The sequence below is a fragment of the Dasypus novemcinctus genome, chromosome 9 (assembly GCF_030445035.2).
Source record: "Dasypus novemcinctus isolate mDasNov1 chromosome 9, mDasNov1.1.hap2, whole genome shotgun sequence".
Classification (NCBI taxonomy): domain Eukaryota; kingdom Metazoa; phylum Chordata; class Mammalia; order Cingulata; family Dasypodidae; genus Dasypus; species Dasypus novemcinctus.
The window spans coordinates 4,777,881-4,796,492 of record NC_080681.1 but is presented as its reverse complement, the minus strand read 5'-3'; the positions used below and the strand labels follow the sequence as shown (position 1 = coordinate 4,796,492).

At 38.5% G+C, this 18,612-nt stretch overlaps 1 protein-coding gene across 4 annotated transcripts in view; it reads right to left on the bottom strand.

Annotated features, from left to right (window-relative positions):
- The window catches only part of SPAG17 (sperm associated antigen 17), a 284,808-nt gene extending 266,435 nt beyond the window's left edge, over positions 1 to 18,373 (bottom strand). For 3 of the 4 annotated variants that reach the window (XM_058302965.2, XM_058302966.2, XM_058302967.2), the window contains exon 1: positions 18,229 to 18,373. In XM_058302965.2, coding sequence (XP_058158948.1) covers positions 18,229 to 18,315 — 87 coding nt within the window. In that variant the 5' untranslated portion in view covers positions 18,316 to 18,373. The remainder of the gene's footprint in view (positions 1 to 18,228) is intronic. The other variant, XM_058302968.2, reaches the window with a different exon arrangement.
- Between the last annotated feature and the right edge of the window lie 239 nt (positions 18,374 to 18,612).

Here is an 18,612-nt window from a genome sequence, read left to right as displayed (position 1 = left end):
GGCATTGCTTTAGGCTTTGCATTTACAATGAAGAAGCCCTCTGTATCCTTGCTCAGCCTTCTAAGTACTCCACGTGAAGGCAGAGGAATTTCATCTCCATATCCCTAACCCTAAACTAGGTTAATCAAGACTCAAAGTTCTATATGTATACGGATTCATATACATTTTTAGGGATCACATAATTTTACCCTACTGCTTAGATAACTTCGGGGCTTTTCCTCTCCATGTCTACTAAATACGTTGCTGTGCAACCCAAGGCCACACACTGAAATAGTTTTAGAAAGAAAATACAATAAGAGCAGCACGAGGGACAAGGGCGGTGAGGGTGTGAGAGCAAGGGGAAGCCAGGAAACAGCATTCATTTAAACTTTTAGAGCATTCCACAAGTTTCCATACCAAAAATATTGAGTTACCATGGAAATAGAGAAAATGTTTTGTCGTGGTTAGAGAGCTGGTTTATAGACACAAGGTAGAGCTCAACGGGCATGCCACTGAATGCGGAAGTGTTGCCAGCGGGGATCCTGGGGGTGGGGGACTCATCTTTGGATTGGTCTTATTTAACTGCTTTTATACAAAATATGACAGTGAAACCTAAAATTAGGATTTAGTGCTAAGAGATTTCTTCTTTAGCCATTTCGTCTAACTCTTCATTTTGCCAACGGGAAAAGAAAAGGCTACAAAATGGCCACTTGTTCAAGGTGGCACAGATAGCCAGAGGCATGCCCTGGCTCCTCGCCCAGGGGCCTTGGTCTCTGCCACCCTGCCTTACTTTCTTTGGCTGATGTTGTGAGGGTGGCACTGTGCCAAGGGAGCAGTTAAATGCTGCATGGATTTCGCAAAGCTTTCTGAGTTGAACTGCGTGTGTGTATTTATCAGACGAGATTCAATGTGGAAAGTGAATGCATTGAGGGAAACACAAGCCCAAGTCTAGTCACAGGTGTAGAGGCTTTGGCTACCAAAGCCTTTATGAAATGTGCCTTTATGTACTGCTTCCCCATAACCTTCACCTCAGGGAGCTACAGTTCTAATGAAAGCCTTTTGCTTGTCAGATTTAGAAAAAAGTGAGGACCCAATAGGAAACCTTTTCCTGTTATTGCACAAAGCCAGAGTGTCTTTATATTTGGAAAGTTGTGCTCAGTTTTAGGCAACAAAACAAAACAAAAAACAAAAACTCAGGAAGGATAGAACAGAGGGAAAGATTTATAAAATGGCAAATAAATTAGTCATCAGGAAGGAAAGAATTCAATTGGAGAATCATAAAAGCAAATTTGGATATAAAAAGGAAAATATTAACATTTTTAAAAATAATGGAATTAAAAGGCTAACAGGCAACTGGTATTCTCATATACTATTAATAGGACTATAATTTGGTGCACCTCCTTTGGAAAACTGTGATAGTATCAACTAAATCTAAATCATATGCTTTCCCTATGACAGCATTTTCATTCCTAGGTATATACTCAAGAGAAATGTGTGCATATGACCTTAGAAAGTTTTGAAAAGAATCTTGCAGCAATGTTATTTGGAATATCTCAAAATGGAGCTGTCACACATGCCTGGAGAATGGATAAATAAATTGCAGTACATTCAAACAACGGAATAGCACAGTGCCATAAAAATGCACCTCTTATACATGCAACAACATGTATAACCTCACAGACATTATAGTGAGCATAATGGCTACATTGTGCATTGTTTCATTTATATAAAATTTAGGAACAAGCAAAATAATTGACCGCGATAGAAGTCAGAATAGAGTTACATCCCAGGGAAGCGATTAGCTATTGACTAGGAAGAGATATGAGGGAAACTTCTGAAGGGATGGAAGTTTCTGTATTTTCATCTGGGTGGGTGGTGGATTATAGGGATGTATATATATTAAAATATATTAAGCTGGACACATAATATTACTGCTTGTTATACTCAATTAAAATAATGATGGAGAATAGGAAGAACATGACTTAAAGGGAGGTTAGTTTTGATACAAATAACCAGAAGGATTTCGGCATTTGTTTCATCATTCCAATGAAGATGGACTGGATCAGTTTCAGGCACTATATTCCAGAGAGGGAACCCAAAGATAATAAGACTCGCTTCTTGTCCTTGAGACATTCATATTCAAGTAATCGATAACTATAAAAACAAAGAATCTTTTCCCCTGATACGTATAAGTACTATGGGGTATGGTTAAATCGAATATGAGAAATGGGACACCAGGGACTGTCTCATGGAGGAAATATATTTGATTTGTGACTTTAAGAATGAGAAGGCTTTCAGCAAGTGGTGTTGGGGAAGGAAGGTTATTCCAAATAAAATAGCCTGTTAGCTTCAAAGCACAAACAGCCTAGCAGGTTTGAGTTGTCCAGTTTTCGAGTGTGACAGTAATCTGGATATGGAGAGGGAGATGAGGCTGGAGCAGAGTTAAGAAGATTGCGGAGGGCCAAGTGAGCAAAGGTAAGCCCTGGGACTGAAACAGGGAGTGACATAATCATGTAGGCATTAAAGAGAGACAAGTCAGGTGGCCGTGCAGAGGGTGCCTAGAAGGGGAGAGGAAAAAAAAAATCTTAAAAAAAAAAACCCAAAAAAACCAAAAAACAAAAACCTCATGGTTCCAATAAAGAACCTTTGCAACCATTAATGAAGAAAAATGGAAAGAATATCATAAATCTGTTTCATGTATTAAAATATTTGAAATGAAAACTTCTTATCAGAGTGTGTCAATTAAGAAATTAAAAACTATTTTAAACCTATCATCAGAACTTTTAACACAATTATGGTATAGTTAAACATAAGTGAACATTTTCAGACATGAAATACTTAATTGACTTAAAAAAATAATACCAAAATGGGTATACATTACAATCTAGATTTATGGTCTTGACTGTGGCAGAACATTTTTCTCATGAAATGAGAAAGCAACCTTTTAGAAAACATATAATCAAAGCCATAAAATCTTCATCGCTTTTGATGAAGCTTCAACTGTTTCACATATAACTGCTTTACTAATACCAAATATGCAAAATTCAAGATATAGAAGACAGTTAAATGATTTTTGTTAATCTGGTGGAACCAGAAAGAACAGCATCTGTGATATTTCAAACTACGTCATTGGTGACCAAGGAAAACAGTTTCACTGAAAAGTATTTACAAGATAGTGCCAGGGTGGTGACATGTAGAAGGTCTGGAATTTCAGTCCAAAATTTTATTAAAAAGTTCCAGACATTTTGTTTGGCCCTAAGTCACCATAGAATCAACTTAACTAGATGATGCAATAAAAGGTGGAAGTCAAATCAGTATAAGTATTTTCTTGATGAATTTCTATTTACCCATATATCAAATAAACACCAGAGATAATATGCCCAGAGAGAGATGAGAATTGAACAATAAAAAAATATTGGGACCTCCAAAATCAATCTGCCTTTCTAAAACTACAAAGACTGAATGGATATCATGGCACAGTTTGTATGGCAATTTTGAAAGAAAATGTAAAATAGCATAGGCAAGCATTTTGAAAATTAAATTAATTTTTAGTAATCTAGCTTTATAAAATATTTTTACAGAAATTTCAATACTTCCTTTACCTTTACAAGATAGAAATGTAAATATAATTGCCCACATAAAATTAAATAAACAATTAAATAGAAGCAGAAAATATATAGAAACAAATGATACAAATGGAAACAAAACAAAAATAAAGTATCAATTCCAAGAAAAAAACTATTAAATTGTCTCATAAATTATACAGAAGTGAGCTTATTATTTGATGACAAAAATAAAAAATAAAAAATAAATTTTTAACATCTTTCAATTTGTCAGTTCTGAAGTTTATCCTCATTATGCTCGTACACAAAGTAGATTCAGGGAGACTGAAAATGTATAAAATTAAGTCATTTAATATGAAATTCCAATAAATGATTTTGTGACTCAGTAGATGAAAGAAAAAGTAAATACATAAAAATCTCAAATAATATTGCAAGGGCTAGAAAATTTTTCAATGCAATTACCAAAAGTTCAACAAAAGCTGAATGAGCTTTGGGTATAATGAACAACAGTGTTTATATTAGGAGAAATTATCTATGTATGGCGTCTACGTATTAGATAATGACTGTCAGTTGGGAAACTTATGGCTCAGACAAGGCCATTTCGTAACTGAAAACCACGGCAAGCAAAAGACTGCACCAACATGTCTGAAAATCAACAAATGATTTTGAAAACATTAGGAAATTTTGGTAAATACATACTAAAAACTATATCACCTGGCAGTTTTACAAGGTACACATAGTTTATTTAGAGAAGAAATGGTGATTTTTAGATTCTTGTATTTATGTGTTGATTTATATATTGATGTGATAGTTATGGAACTGTTTTTGATTTTCACGCTTGTATGAAGGTAGGCAAGGAAAGAGGTTGGAAGGCTATGGTAATGGCGCTAGCTGGAAATTATGGGAGGTGGAAAGGAAGGAACAGGAATAGGGAAAATCAATAGGAATTGCTGACCAGATTGGTATTAGAAGGGAGGGGACACAGATGATGACTAACTTCAATGAACAGGATTGTATGTATCGAAGATAGGGTTCAAAGGAGGCGGTGGGGGGTTGTGGGATGGCCTAATGGGTTCAATTTTGAACACTTTGCATTTGAATTATATGCATTATAACCACATAGAAATATATATTTTCATATGCTTTATAAAGCAAGTCAGACACAAAAACACAAAAGGACAAATACTCTATGATTGTGTTACTATGAACCAAATACATTGTGTAATGTATGATTCCATTTATATAAAATGTAAATATAAAGCAATTTATAAAGGAAAAATAATAGTGCAAAGAAAAGAAATATATAAAAGAGTAATAATAATAACAATATTTTTATAAGACTAAATAGTGTAACACACTTTCATATACTGTGGTGTCTTGGAGTTCCCCCAGAAAAACATGTTGTTAACCTTAATCCATTTCTGCAAATGTGAGCCCACAGGAACTTCTGATGAGATTACCTCTGTGAAGGTGTGGCCCAGCTGAATCTGGATACATCTCAATTCTACCCGTGGAGGCCTTCTAGAGAAGACCACAGAAGGGAAGCCACAGGGAGCAACCAGAAGCTGAAAGTCAACGGAAACCAGAGGAGAAGGGAGGAGAGGCCACCACCTGCATTGCCATGGAGTGGAAGAGCCAAGGAACCCCAAAGCCTGCCGCCAGGAGGAAGCACGCTGTCTAGCCTCTGAGGCTGTGAGCCAATAACTTGCTGCTGTTAAGCCAACCCACTGTAGGGTATTTGTTTCAGTAACAGGGAAACTAAAGCACATATCTTGTTTGATTTTCACACTATTCCTATAAATTTAGTAGTACTACTACAAGAAAGAGCACCTCCTAATTGGGTACCTACTATTACTTCATTCAGCAAATATTATTTGAGTCCCTCTATATAACAAACCCTTTTAGGTGCCAGTGAAACATCACTGAGCAAGATGAATTTCCTGCCCTAACATGAAGGGAGGCCAACATTGATGAGCTGAATGTAAGACAGAAGATGAGGAACGGAATCGGGGTAAGTGAATAGAGTGTAATGACGTAGTTTGAACAGGAGTGGTCAGGGAGGGCAACATTTGAACACAATCCTGAAGGGAGGAAGGGAGCACTGTGTGAATATCTGAAGAAGGGTCTTTCCAGGCTGAGGGCACAGCAAGAGCAAAGGCTCTAAAGTGGCAGTGAGTTTTCTGATGGATGTGAGGCTCAGCAAACAGACTAGTGTGGTTGCAAGGAACTGAGTGAAAGGATGAGTGATAGGAGACAAGCGATGAAGTTGGAGTGGTTGGCAGAAGCCATACCATCCAGGGTTTTTTCTATTTTTTATTTTGTTTTGTTTTTTTTTTAGAAGATACTAGCGATGGAACCAGGGCCTCCCATGTGGGAAGCAGTTGCTCAACCACTGAGCTAAAGCCATTCCCCAGTCCAGGCTCTTTTAAGCCATGGTAGAGCATTATTTTAGATTTTTTTAAAGAAGGTGCCAGGGATTGAACCCGGACCGTGGGACCTCATACATGCAAAGCAGGCACTTAACCACTGAGCTACACCTGCTTCCCACAGTGTTTGGATTTTATTCTCAGTCTTGTGCATTAAAAAAAATAAATTCCTCTGGCAACTGAATGGAAACTAGATTCTGGGGCAACAAGTAGAAGCAGAAGACTAAGTTGGGAAACTATTGAGCTACTGGCAGCTCAGTGAAGAAACAACAGTGGTTTAGATAAGGGTATAGCAGTGGGAGTGGGGTTAAGAGGAGAGCCTTAGGACACATTTTAAAAGTAGACCTACAGGATTTATGGAAGAATTGGTTATGGGTCGAGAATGCAAGGTTTTGGGCCCTAGTGACTGGCTGGGCACGTGATGATGTGATGACAACATTCAACAATCAGTCAGACCTGGCAAAGAATAGGCTTGAAGGGGAAAATCCAGAGTTTGGATTTGGATTTGTTAAGTTTGACCTAGTATGTGCCTTTAATTCCTCTGGACAGTCTTTTCAATATCTGCCAGGGAGGTATGACCACTGGCCTGTTGCGTAGAGGCTGAAATGGAGACTTGGAGACTTGGTCAGGACTGATTCTGGAGCTCAGGAGAGAAGACAGGCCCAGGAGGCTGGGACAGTACAGTGCAGTCAATTAACTTAATCCAGTACATGTTTGTTGAAGGTCACTATGTGCTTACCACAGGAGAGAGTTTTTTAAATTTTTCCCACACTTCGGGCATTCACAGTGCTCTTATAGAACAGAGATAACAATGGATGACTCTGAATTGTTGAGGAGCTCAAAGCAGGATGTGTTAAGGTAACAACCACTGAAATAATTGAGTGGAAGGAGAAAAGCCAATGAGGGGTAGATTGGTATGACTTTGAGCTGCCTTCTGGAAGATATGGGGCAAGATTTTAATGAGAAGAAGTAGGATGGAGACAGAGGGATCTTCAGGTCAGAAAACTGGATGAGCAAAAGTAAGGAGGTGGGCATAGTGTACGCCTGGGCATATCCCAGAGGTCATTCAACTGGAGGAGCTGGTAGATGATGAAGATGGATGGGCAGAGGGAGTGGATGTAGCTCAAGTGGTTGAGCTCTTGCTTTCCATGCATGAGGTCTCAGGTTTGATCCCCAGTACCTCCTAAAAACAAAACAAAATAAACAAATGAAAAAACCAATTCTCCTTGAGAAGCAGATGTAGCTCAGTGGTTGAGCACCTGCTTCCCAAATGAGGGCTTGGGTTCAATTCCAGATACCTCCAAGAAAAAACAAAAAAAGATGGATGAGCAGACAAAGGCCTAAGTAGGCAGAGTCATGAAGGCCAGACGGAGCACCTTGGAGTTTATCCTGTGGGTAACGGGGAGTCCAATGATGGTTTCTATTGCTAGAACTGATTTAACTTAGATTTTTAACTAACATTTTCCTAAGATGTTGCCAAATTCCTATTGGCAATACATACATTTTACTTTTAATATTTTTCATTTGCAATAAAAATGATCACATATAAAGTCTAGGTGAATATTTTGACATACTAATTCCCTTTGGTTCAAATAATAAATTTTTGTCCGAAAAGAGGAATTATAATATGAGGTTATGAAAAGTCCATTTCCCTCTTAACATTCTTCCTAGCAACTCAGTTGTTTTCATTGGCTTTTATTAAAACAACCTTTGTGTGAACTGGCAATTTGTTTTGTAAATATCAATGAAAGCATATTTCACAAAATATAGTAATAAAAACCAACCCAATTTCATAAATATGCTTGCTGCCAGACATCAGTCTTCAGCTCATATTATGAGTATTTCCAGTAAGTCTTAAATACACATTAATATGAGAAATAGCTTACTGTTTAAGATTTTTTAAAAGTTGGAAAATCCTTCACTGCTTCTCAGAAGGGTTCTTTCCAATAAAATGCATTTCCTTTTTTGATAAACTGCATTTATAATGGTTTGAAGCACTTCAATTCAATTTAACTTTTTTTTTCTAAAAACATACTAAAATTTAGCTTATTATAGTTCTAGTACTTATGTATTTTATATCTTTGTTTACTTAAGAGGTCTGGGATATTAATATTTTCAACAGTACCTATCTTGAACCTATATCTAGTGTTCAAAACTTAACAAGAATTCTAAGCTTTGTTCAAGATTCCAAGGAGTCTCTATTATCATTTTGCAAGTGTGCACAACTCAGCTATTGCCAACCTATGGTGGTTGTATTAGTCAGCCAAGGGGGTGCTGATGCAAAGTACCAGAAATCTGCTGGCTTTTATAAAGAGTATTTATTTGGGATAAAAGCTTACAGTTACAGGCCCCTAAGAGTCCAACTCAAGGCTGCTTTCTCATCAGTCTGTTGCCACGTGTTGAAGCAAGATGGCGGGCGATTGCTGCCTAGTCTCTCCTTCCTTCTTCCTCTGAAGAATCTGTGGGCCCAGCTCCTTCCGAACTCAGCTGTAGGTTGAAATAGGGTTCATCTCTCTTCCTGGGGCTTTAGCTATTTGAGCTTTCTCCCTTCTGTCACATGGTAGGACTGACATGATCAGGTTCTCTACTCTTCTGTGTCTTCTTCTATGTGTCTTCTTGAATAAGTGTCCTATTATATCAGCCCACTAAGGGGTTGGGAACTCAACCTGAAGTCATGCCCTATTGACGTGGTTGAATCAAAGCCCTAATCTTTTATCAAGTAAACCTAAAACCTTTGAATTTAATACACCCAAAGGGTATCACACCCAGAGGAAGAGACCAGTTTACAAATATAATTTTTCTTTTTTGGGATTCATAAATAATTAATGATTATTTAATTTATGAAATAATTAATAGGAGAAAAAATTACTCTTTTACCGAACTATTATAACAAGGAGAGAATATGAACTAAATGTTCTAAGGAATTTTAACTTGAATGTCTCCTGGTTATTAGATGGAATACCCCTGAAAAGTGAAATGGATTTCACTGCATAGTTCTTTTCAGGGCAGCAACACAATCAACCTACAGTAATCGTTGCAGATTTCAATGGACCACTTTCATCAATAGACAGAACATCAAGACAAAAGATCAATGAGAATAAAGAAAATTTTAATAATATGATAAATGAATTAGATCTAACAGACATATATAGAACATTATACCCCAAAACAGTAGGATTCACATTCTTTTCAAGGGCACATGGATTTTTCCACAACATAGAAAACATGGTGGGTCCCTAAACAAGTCTCAATAAATTAAAAAATACTGAAATTATACAAAGCACCTTCTATGACCACAATGGAAAGAAACTGGAAATCCATAACAGGCAGAGAAATGGATAATCCACAAGAATATGGAAGTTAACACACTCAAACAATCAAAGGGTCAAAGAAAAAATTACATGACAAATCAGTAAATATCTTGAGAAGGATGAAAATGAGAACACAAAATATAAAACTTATGGGTGTTGAAAGAGAAATGTATAGTTCTAAATGTTCACATTAAAAAATTTAAAAAAAAGCTAAAATCAAAGACCTAACTGTACAGCAGGAAGAACTCAAGAAGAACAGCAAATTAATCTCAGAGCAAGCAGAAGGAAAGAAATAAAGATTAGAGCAAAAATAAATGAAATAGAGAATAAAAAACAATAGAGCATTAACAAAATAAAAGCTTGCTATTTGAAAAGATCAGTAAAATTGACAGAGATTGATAAAGAAAAAAAAAGAGTGAGGATACAATAAAATCAGAAATGAAAAGGGGGACATTAATACTGACCCCACAGAAATAAAAAGGATCATTAGAGAAAACTATGACAAACCAATTACAAGCAGAGATTGATCAAAAACCTCCTGACAAAGAAAAGCCCAGGACCAGATGGCTTCATAGGAGAATTCTACCAAAGATTCAAGAACAAATTAATAACAATGCTCAAACTCTTCCAAAAAATTGAAGAGGGAACTCTACCTAACTCATTCCATGAGGCCAACATCATTCTAACACGAAAGCTAGATGAAGATACGACAAGAAAAGAAAATTACAGAACACTATCTCTTTTGAATACAAATGTGAAAATCCTCAAGAAAATACTAGCAAATTGAATCCAACAGCAAATTAAAAGAATTATTCAACTTATATGGGATTAATCCCAGGTATGCAAGGTATGCAAGGGCTGTTCAAAATAAGAAAATGAGTTAATGTAATACACCGCATTAATAGGATGAAAGGAAAAAACCCATGTTTCATCTTAATTGATGCAGAAAAGGCATTTGGTAAAATTCAGCACCCTTTCTTGATTAAAAAAAACCCTAGAAAAATAGAAATTGGAGGAAAATTCCTCAACATGATAAAAGCATGTATGAAAAACTCACTGCTAACATTATAATCAGAAGGGAAAGACCGAACATTTTCCCTCTATTCTAGAAAGACATGAGGATGCCCATTGTCACCAGTATTATTCAAAATTGTACTGGAATTCTTGACAGAGAAATCAGGCAAAAAAGAATAAAAGAAATCCAAAATGGAAATAAAGAATTAAAACTATTGCAGATGGCATGAGCCTATATACAGAAAATCCTAAAAAAAAATTATAACAAAGCTACTAGACCTAATAAACAAATTTAGCAAAGTGCCATGTTACAATATCAACATGCAAAAATTGGAAGTGTTTCTATACACTAGTAATGAGCAAAATGAAGAGGAAATAAACAAAATTCCATTTATAATAGCAACTAAAGTAATCAAGTTTCTAGGAATAAATTGAACCAAGGATGTAAAGAATTTGTACACAGAAAACTACAAAACTTTGCTAAAAGAACTTAAAGAAGACCTAAATAAATGGAAAGATATTCCATGCTCATGGATTAGAAGACAAAATATTGATACAACGTCAATTCTACTTAAAGCAATTTACAGATTCAACACAATCCCAGTCAAAAATCCAACAGACTTCTTTGCAGAAATAGAAAAAGACAATTGTAAAATTTATATGGAAGGATAAAGGGCCCCAAATAGCAAACACCATCTTGAAAAAGAATGACAGAGGACCCACACATTTTTTGGCTTTGTTTTTGGGGAGGTTTTGGAGAAGGGTCACAACTGTGGCAGGGGAGGATCACTGGTGTGGGGTGTTGGTGATGGGGGGACATGTTGGGAAGGGTGCCTGGAGCATACCTCTATGACATATGAATATGTTCAGATGTTCATGGGGTGTTGTCTCAATGGGTGGAGACCCACACAATAACTGAAAGAATATTGAATTCCCATCCTGAGGAATCCTGCTACATTCTGTAATAGAGCAGCAAGAATCCCTCAAGTACACAGGCAATGCCTACCAAAGGAGGATAGACCATTATGCCAGGCCCCTAATATTGATGATTGTACTTAAGAACCTTTTCTTGTGAAATTGAAACTTAGCCTAGTATTATATATTGCCTGAAGAGTTACTCCTGAAAGTCTCTGTTGCTCAGCTGTGGCCTCTCTCTAAGCCAAATGCAGCATACTATCTTCCCCTCATTCTGGGACACGACTCCCAGGGATGAGTCTCCCTGGCACTGAGGGATTATTACCAGCACTAACTAGTGATACATCTGGAAAAAGAACTTAACTAAAAGGGGGAAATATTAAACAAACATGAGCTTTTATGGCTAAGAGATTTCAAAGTGAATCAGGAGTTTATTCCAGAGGTTACACTTATGCATAACTCAGCAGGACCTCGTTGACTGCCATAGTGAACAGTGCCTCAAATAGTGCAGCTCCTGAGGGCTCTAGAGAAATCTAACACTATAAGCAGGACAGACAAGCTGAGGAATTCTGCATGCTGTTAGTGGGCCTTACTTTGGAATTTATGCTCCCCAATGTAACAGAATTACACTCATTTATAATTTCCCTGTGTACGGCTCTTCTGCCCCCTTTTATTTGAACCTACAATTAACACTATACTTGTTAAATATATGTCCCAGAGACTTAAATCTTTGGTTGTTCATATGTTGGTTGAGCCCTGAATCTCAGCAGAGCTCCAACACTACTGTCCAGTTCACTGGACTCACCCAGGACAACTAATAAAAGGATGATGATGAATAATGCCCATTGCCCAAAACAGAGAGTATCTTCAACTGCAAGCAAGACAGTTCCATCCACCTGCCACAGGAGATCTAAACACCCTCTCAATCAGAAACAGAGTGGGCATCACCATCCCCAAATCCTCAAGATTGGGGAATGAACAATGAACTAAAGTAGACTTATTAAATTATTCTATTATTATTTTTTATAGACATTATTATTCTAGCAATGGAAGAACTTATATCATTGATATAAAGGCAGTAGTCACCAGTAATTCTGAGGGGAGGGAGAGGGAAGAAGAGATGTAACCTGGGGCATTTTTGGAACATTGGAATTGTCCTGCATGACATTGCAATGATGGATACAGGTCATTATACCTTTTATCAAAACCTATAAAATTGTGTGGGGCAAAGTGCAAACCATAATGTAAACTATAGTTCAGAGTTAGTAGCAATACTTTAACATGTGCTCATCAATTGTAACAAATGTACCACACTAATGAAAGATGCTGTTAATGTGGGAAAGTATGCGGTCACAACAGTATGGTACTGGCACAAGGATAGCTGTATCGCCAATTGAATCAAACTGGCAGTCCAGAAATAAACCCTCACATCTATGGTCAATTAATTTTTTAAAATTGAAGTATATCATTCATACGTGAAACACATAAACAATAAGTGTATAGTAAAGATTGTGAACTTACAAAATAAACATACACAATATCACACAGGGGTCCCATACATCACCCCTCCTCCAACTCTTTGCATTGGTGTGAAACATTTGTTACAAACTATGCAAGAGCATTGTCAAAACATTACTACCAACTATATTCCTAATCTTACATTTGGCTTATTTTCCCCCCAACCCATACTATTTTTTTAAAATGTATTTTTGTTACAGATATTGCGAACTTGCAAAACAATCATACAGATGCGTAGATTTCCCAAACAACTCCACACCCTGGTGGAACATTTGTCAAGATTATAAAATAATATCATCAGATTATTACCACCAATCATGGTCCATAGCATACATTTGGCACACTTTTTCCATACACCTCCATTATCAACATAGTATAGCTTGGCATTAATGCAAGAATATTATAGTATTGCTGTTATTAGCTAGAGCAGATGTACATCCCTATTGCAGGGTGATGGGAATATGGAGAAACATGGGAAAACTACAATTTGTGTGACCTATGGTCAATTAATTTTTGACAAGGGTACCAAGACCACTCAATTGGGAAAGAATTGTCTTTCCAACAAATGGTGCAGAGAGAGCTGGATATCTCTAAGGACAAGAATAAAGGAGACTACAAAAATTACAAAATTAACTAAATTTTGTATACAAAAATTAACTAAAAAATGTATCAAAGTCCTAAATATAAGAACCAGGACTATAAATATCCTAGAACACCACCTGAGGAAGCTTCTTCAGGATCCTGAGTTAGGCAATGGTTTCTTAGACTTTACACTCAAAGCATAAGCAACAAAATGAAAAACAGATAAAAAGAATCTCATCAAAATTAAAAGTTTTTGGGCATCAAAGGACATATCATAAAAGTAAAAAGATAACCTACTCAATGGAAGAAAAAATTTGTATATCCAATGAGGGTTTAATATCCAGAATATATTTTTTTAAATTCTACAACTTAATAATAAAAGCACAAACAGCCTAATATAAAAATGAGCAAAAGACCTGAAAAGACATTTCTCCACAAAAATACACAATTGGCCAGAAAACACATGAAAAGATGCTCAGCATCATTAGCTATTAGCAAATGCAAATCAAAACCACAATGAGATACCATTTCATACCCACTAGAATGGATAATTTTTTAGAAAAAGAAAATTTAAAGTGTTGGAGAGGATGTGAACAAAGAAGAATTATTCATTCAATGACAATGTAAAATGGTGCAGCCACTGAGGAAGGCAATTTGGTGGGTTTTCAGAAAGTTGACTATAGAATTACCATATGATCTGGCAATCTCACTTCTAGGTATATTCCCAAAAGGAGTACAAGCAGGGACTTGAACAGATATATGTACACCAATGTTCATAGCAGCATTATTCACAATTGCCAAAAGACAAAAGCAACCCATGTGTCCACAATGGATAAATAAAATGTGGTATATACATATGTGGCAGTTTGAGATTACTTATGAATTGCACAAAGAGAGATTATGTTTGTAAACCTCTGACAGTGCTACCTTTTGGTTGTATTAGGTTCAGCTGAGAAGTCTTTAAATTATGTTAAGATTAGGGCTTCGATTCAACCACATCAGTAGGGCGTAACTCAGGTTAAATCCCTGTCCCCTTGGTGGGCTGTATAACCGACACTTACTCAAGAAGACGCACAGAAGAAGATACACAGAAGAGAGAATTTTGTGATGACATAGAAGAGGAAAGAACTTTAATCCTGTGGCCCTGGAAGAGAGAAAAGCCCTATGCCAGCTTTTTTCAGGAAAACTGGACCCACATACAGATCAGCAACCACCTTGCTTCAACACGTGGCAAAGGACTTTGGTGAGAAACCAACCTTGAGTTGTACTCTTTAAGGCCTTGTAAATGTAAGCTTTTACTCCAAATAAATAATCTTAATAAAAGCCAGCCGATTTCTGGTACTTTGCATCAGCACCCCCTGTGGCTGACTAATACAAAGTAATATGATGGAATACTACTCAGCCCTAAAAAGGAGCAAACTTCTGAAACATGGGACAACAGTGAGCTCCCTGATATGAAATAACTGGAATAAGCAAATTCATTGAATCAGCATGTGGAGTATAGGTCACCAGGAGTCAGGCTGAGGGTAGTGAAGAGGGAGTTAATCCTTGACTTGTAAAGAGTTTCTGCTTGGTTCGAATGTAAAATTTTGGTAACAGATGGTGGTGACGGTAGCCCAACATAGTGAATGTAAGTAACAGCACAAAATTACATATGTGAACGTGATTACAAGGGGAAGTTTTAGGTCATATATTCGTTACTAGAATAAAAAAGTTTTACAGGGGGTGGGGATAAGTTAGCCCAGATACTCCCAGAATCCAGTCTCTGAGTGAGTATTGTAAAGGACACCACTCACACATAATACGTCATTTTGGGTTTTACCAGTCCCCAGAAGTAATTATAGTACAAATATTATTACTAACTTGAAAAGGGAAAAAAAGACACTGAGAATGAAAATGTAGAAATTGGAATTGGGACCTCATGATTCCCAGCAAGGTCTCAATACATTACATTAAATGTTTACAAATATTTTTAAATCTGTAAATATTTAAATCTTAATCAAGAAGTTAAATCTTAATGATGTAAGATAAATACAAATTCGTGTGTCCAGTCCCTGAAATTCTGTATTAGAAATCTGGAAATACTGAAGTAATGAGGCTGGGTTAAGGGGTGTGTGGATTATCTTAAAGGGGTTTCCTTTGTTTTTAATTTTTTCTGTACTGGATAACACTAAGTGAATGGAATAACTGTTGTTCCCATAGTTTGTCATCAGTGTTAAAGCTTCCTTTTTGCTACAGGTAAAAATGATACCTTAAACTAGGAACAAAAGAAAAAAATACCATCCTCAGATAATCTCAAAATATACAAGTATTTAACAATTAAAATGAACATAACCTCAAACCATACTGTTTCTGTGAGACATTGCAAGTAACCCAAACAAACTTCCAAGGAACCCTGGCGTTCTGGAAAACACAGTTTGGCCAAAAAAAAGTAGTCCATAATGTATTAAAAGAAATAAAGCAACCATTTTTATCTGACTTCTGAATATTCTCTATATTTTTATGATCTCAAGAAGCATTAGGAAGTCAAAGATGCTTTGGTATCAAATATATGAAAATATTTTCTTTAGTTGTAAAGGCAGCCTCCCTTGGCCGCAGTGAAATAAAGGGAAGTTAACCTAAACTCATGTAACAGAAACTGCTTTTTTCGAGATACATCTTTTGATCTAGGTGTTTTGTGATCATTTCTGAAATCTCATAATTTTTGAAGCCTATCTCCATCACTGGGTAATATTGTACATGAAGTTGAGAAAGATGAGTTGAGTAGAAGTTTTGATCCTAAGAATTTAGGAAAAATGTCCAGAATTGCTCAAACCACAGCCCTTCTCTCTGGAGCATACGGACCTTGCCAGGCCTGCCTTTGTGGACTGCCACATGGCTTCAAAGTGACTGAGCTCAGTGTTTCCACTGGAATTTTCTGTTGTCAATGTACTCAATGCAAATGGGAGTTCAAAACTACTAACGACTTGGATTCTTTGATCACCTAGTTCTAAAAAACTGGCTTACGGAAGACCCTCTCTCATACCTCCAAAACACACACCCACATCATTCCACATTGTCACACATACACACACACGAGCCACACACACTAAGCAACATTCTACCACTTGTAACAACTGTACCAAAAAGAACTCTCTGAAAATTAAAGCAATAGCACTTTGTGAGCGCCCCGTTTGTGCAAAGCACTTTTCTAAGCACCATGGTCAAGGAACTCATACACGTACAGCGTGAACCCAAATTTAGAGTCTTAAATGGACGGTCAGGGCATGCCTCTGGGCACGGGGCTGCTGGGCTAAATCTGAGCATTTCCTTCTTGGAACAGACATGAAACCAAGCTGAAAAAAAATATATATATATATATATGTGTGTGTGTGTGTGTGTGTGTGTGTATACAGGAGGAGGGGGAGGGTAATTATCTTCCTCCTGCAAAAAGAAACATGCATTCCAACAAACTGAATGGAATTGAGCTCACTCTTTGTTGTTAAACTACATATGAGATTGAGTTCAAATTCTTTCTATTGATATGTAAGATTTATGGAAATTATATTGTTTGAATAGGACCAAGAAAGTTGAATATTATTTCAGGTTTTCAAGCCATAAGGAAAAATAGTGCTTTTAGGTTTTCCATTCAACTAGGAAAATTATAGCTTCATATTTGCAACACTAAAGCTAATGCAGTGTCAGCACCTCCATCCAACTCCGTTGTTCAGCAGTTTATAATTCAAGCAGAAATGTTCCCTCCAAGCCCAAACTTGGCCTACACAATATCAAAGAAAATGGACAAAAAAGTTATTTTGGCTAGTGCTGAGTTATAAAAGCAAAAAGAGAGGGTGATTTTACAAAGAACTTTGAAAAACATCTTTGAGAATTTGAGAATGTACCTGGGGATTACTGAATTGACATACTTCATTCCTTAAGATACAGAAATGACCAAAAATTCCATGATGTCAGGTCAACATCAGTAGTATCATAACTACTTTCATGAAATTCTTCAACAGGACTAATTTCAATATCAGAAAGAATTACAATAGAATTACTGTTCATAGAGGAAAAAAAACCAAATTGCAGTGGAAAATAAGTACAAATATGCAGAAATGTCTTGTGAGGGCAACATATTACACCCATTTTTATTTTAAATACTAACTAGTGTACCGTACACGCACACAAAATGAAAAAAAATATATATGTGTATATATATATTCTCTCCAAATGTTCAAATACTTCAGAATGACTGGCTGGAATTCCCAGAATTAACCTTCCTTCTCCCAAATGGTTATCTTGGACTTAGAAGCGGCTTAGCGTAGAAGTGGATTTCCAGCTGCAGGTGGCGGGAGCTTATTGGCTGCCCAGCCCCCTGGAGGGGAGTGGGAATAGCTAGTTGGTTCTGGGGTCCGACGAAGTTTGTCCTTCTGTGGCAGGTGCGTTGTGGCATCCTGTGCGCGACGTCCTCGCGCGGGTCATCTACCTGATCTCCGATGCCGTGGTATCCTGGCGTTGATTAGAAAGCCGCCCTGCCCCGCTGCAGGCGCCTGGCGGGACGCTGCGCTCTACCCTCCACCGGGGGTCCGGCCGGCGGTCGTTCAGCAATGCTGAAGCCCTACTACGGGCTACAGAGGGTCCCCAGGCTTCCTGTCCGCCAGGACACGGCCGCGGAAGCGCCCAGGTGCTAAAGACACTTCAGTGCCCTCGGAGGGGCCATCTGGGCGACTCCAGACAAGGGCCCAGAGGGGTCCGAGGCCCCCCGCTCTGCTGCCCCCCGGGCTCTCCCTCGCCCCCACCCCGCCCGAGAAGGCGCTGCCTCAGGGGTCCCTTATCAGTCATTCCTCAGGCCTGCCTGGGGGAGCCCCCGCCGGGGCGGCCGCGGGGCGCCCGCGCTCCTGGGGGCGGCCGGGCGCGGGGCGGGGCGGCGGCTCGGCTCACCTGGGAGAACTGCGCCGCGACGAGCGAGGGCTCCCATAGCTTCACACTGTTGCTCCCAGCCCCGCCTTTGTCCTTCTTGGGTGCCATGCGGAGGACTGCCGGGCCTGGGCCTCGGGACGCCGCTCGGCCCGGCCGCCGCGCTCCCGTTGCCGAGGTGACCGAAGCCACGCCCGTTCCTGAGCGAACTGCCACGCCCCCCGCCCTGGCGCCTCCGGGGTCAACCGCCCCGGTCGCCATAGCAACGGGCGCTCCCGGCGTGGCCGCTGGGGGGCGCCGCAGTGCGGCGGGAGGCCAGGCCCGAGCCGCCCCGCTCGGGGCCGCCCTCCTGTCCCAGGCCTTACCGGGAGGGCCGGGTCCTGGGAACCCGCCCACGATGTCTTCCTC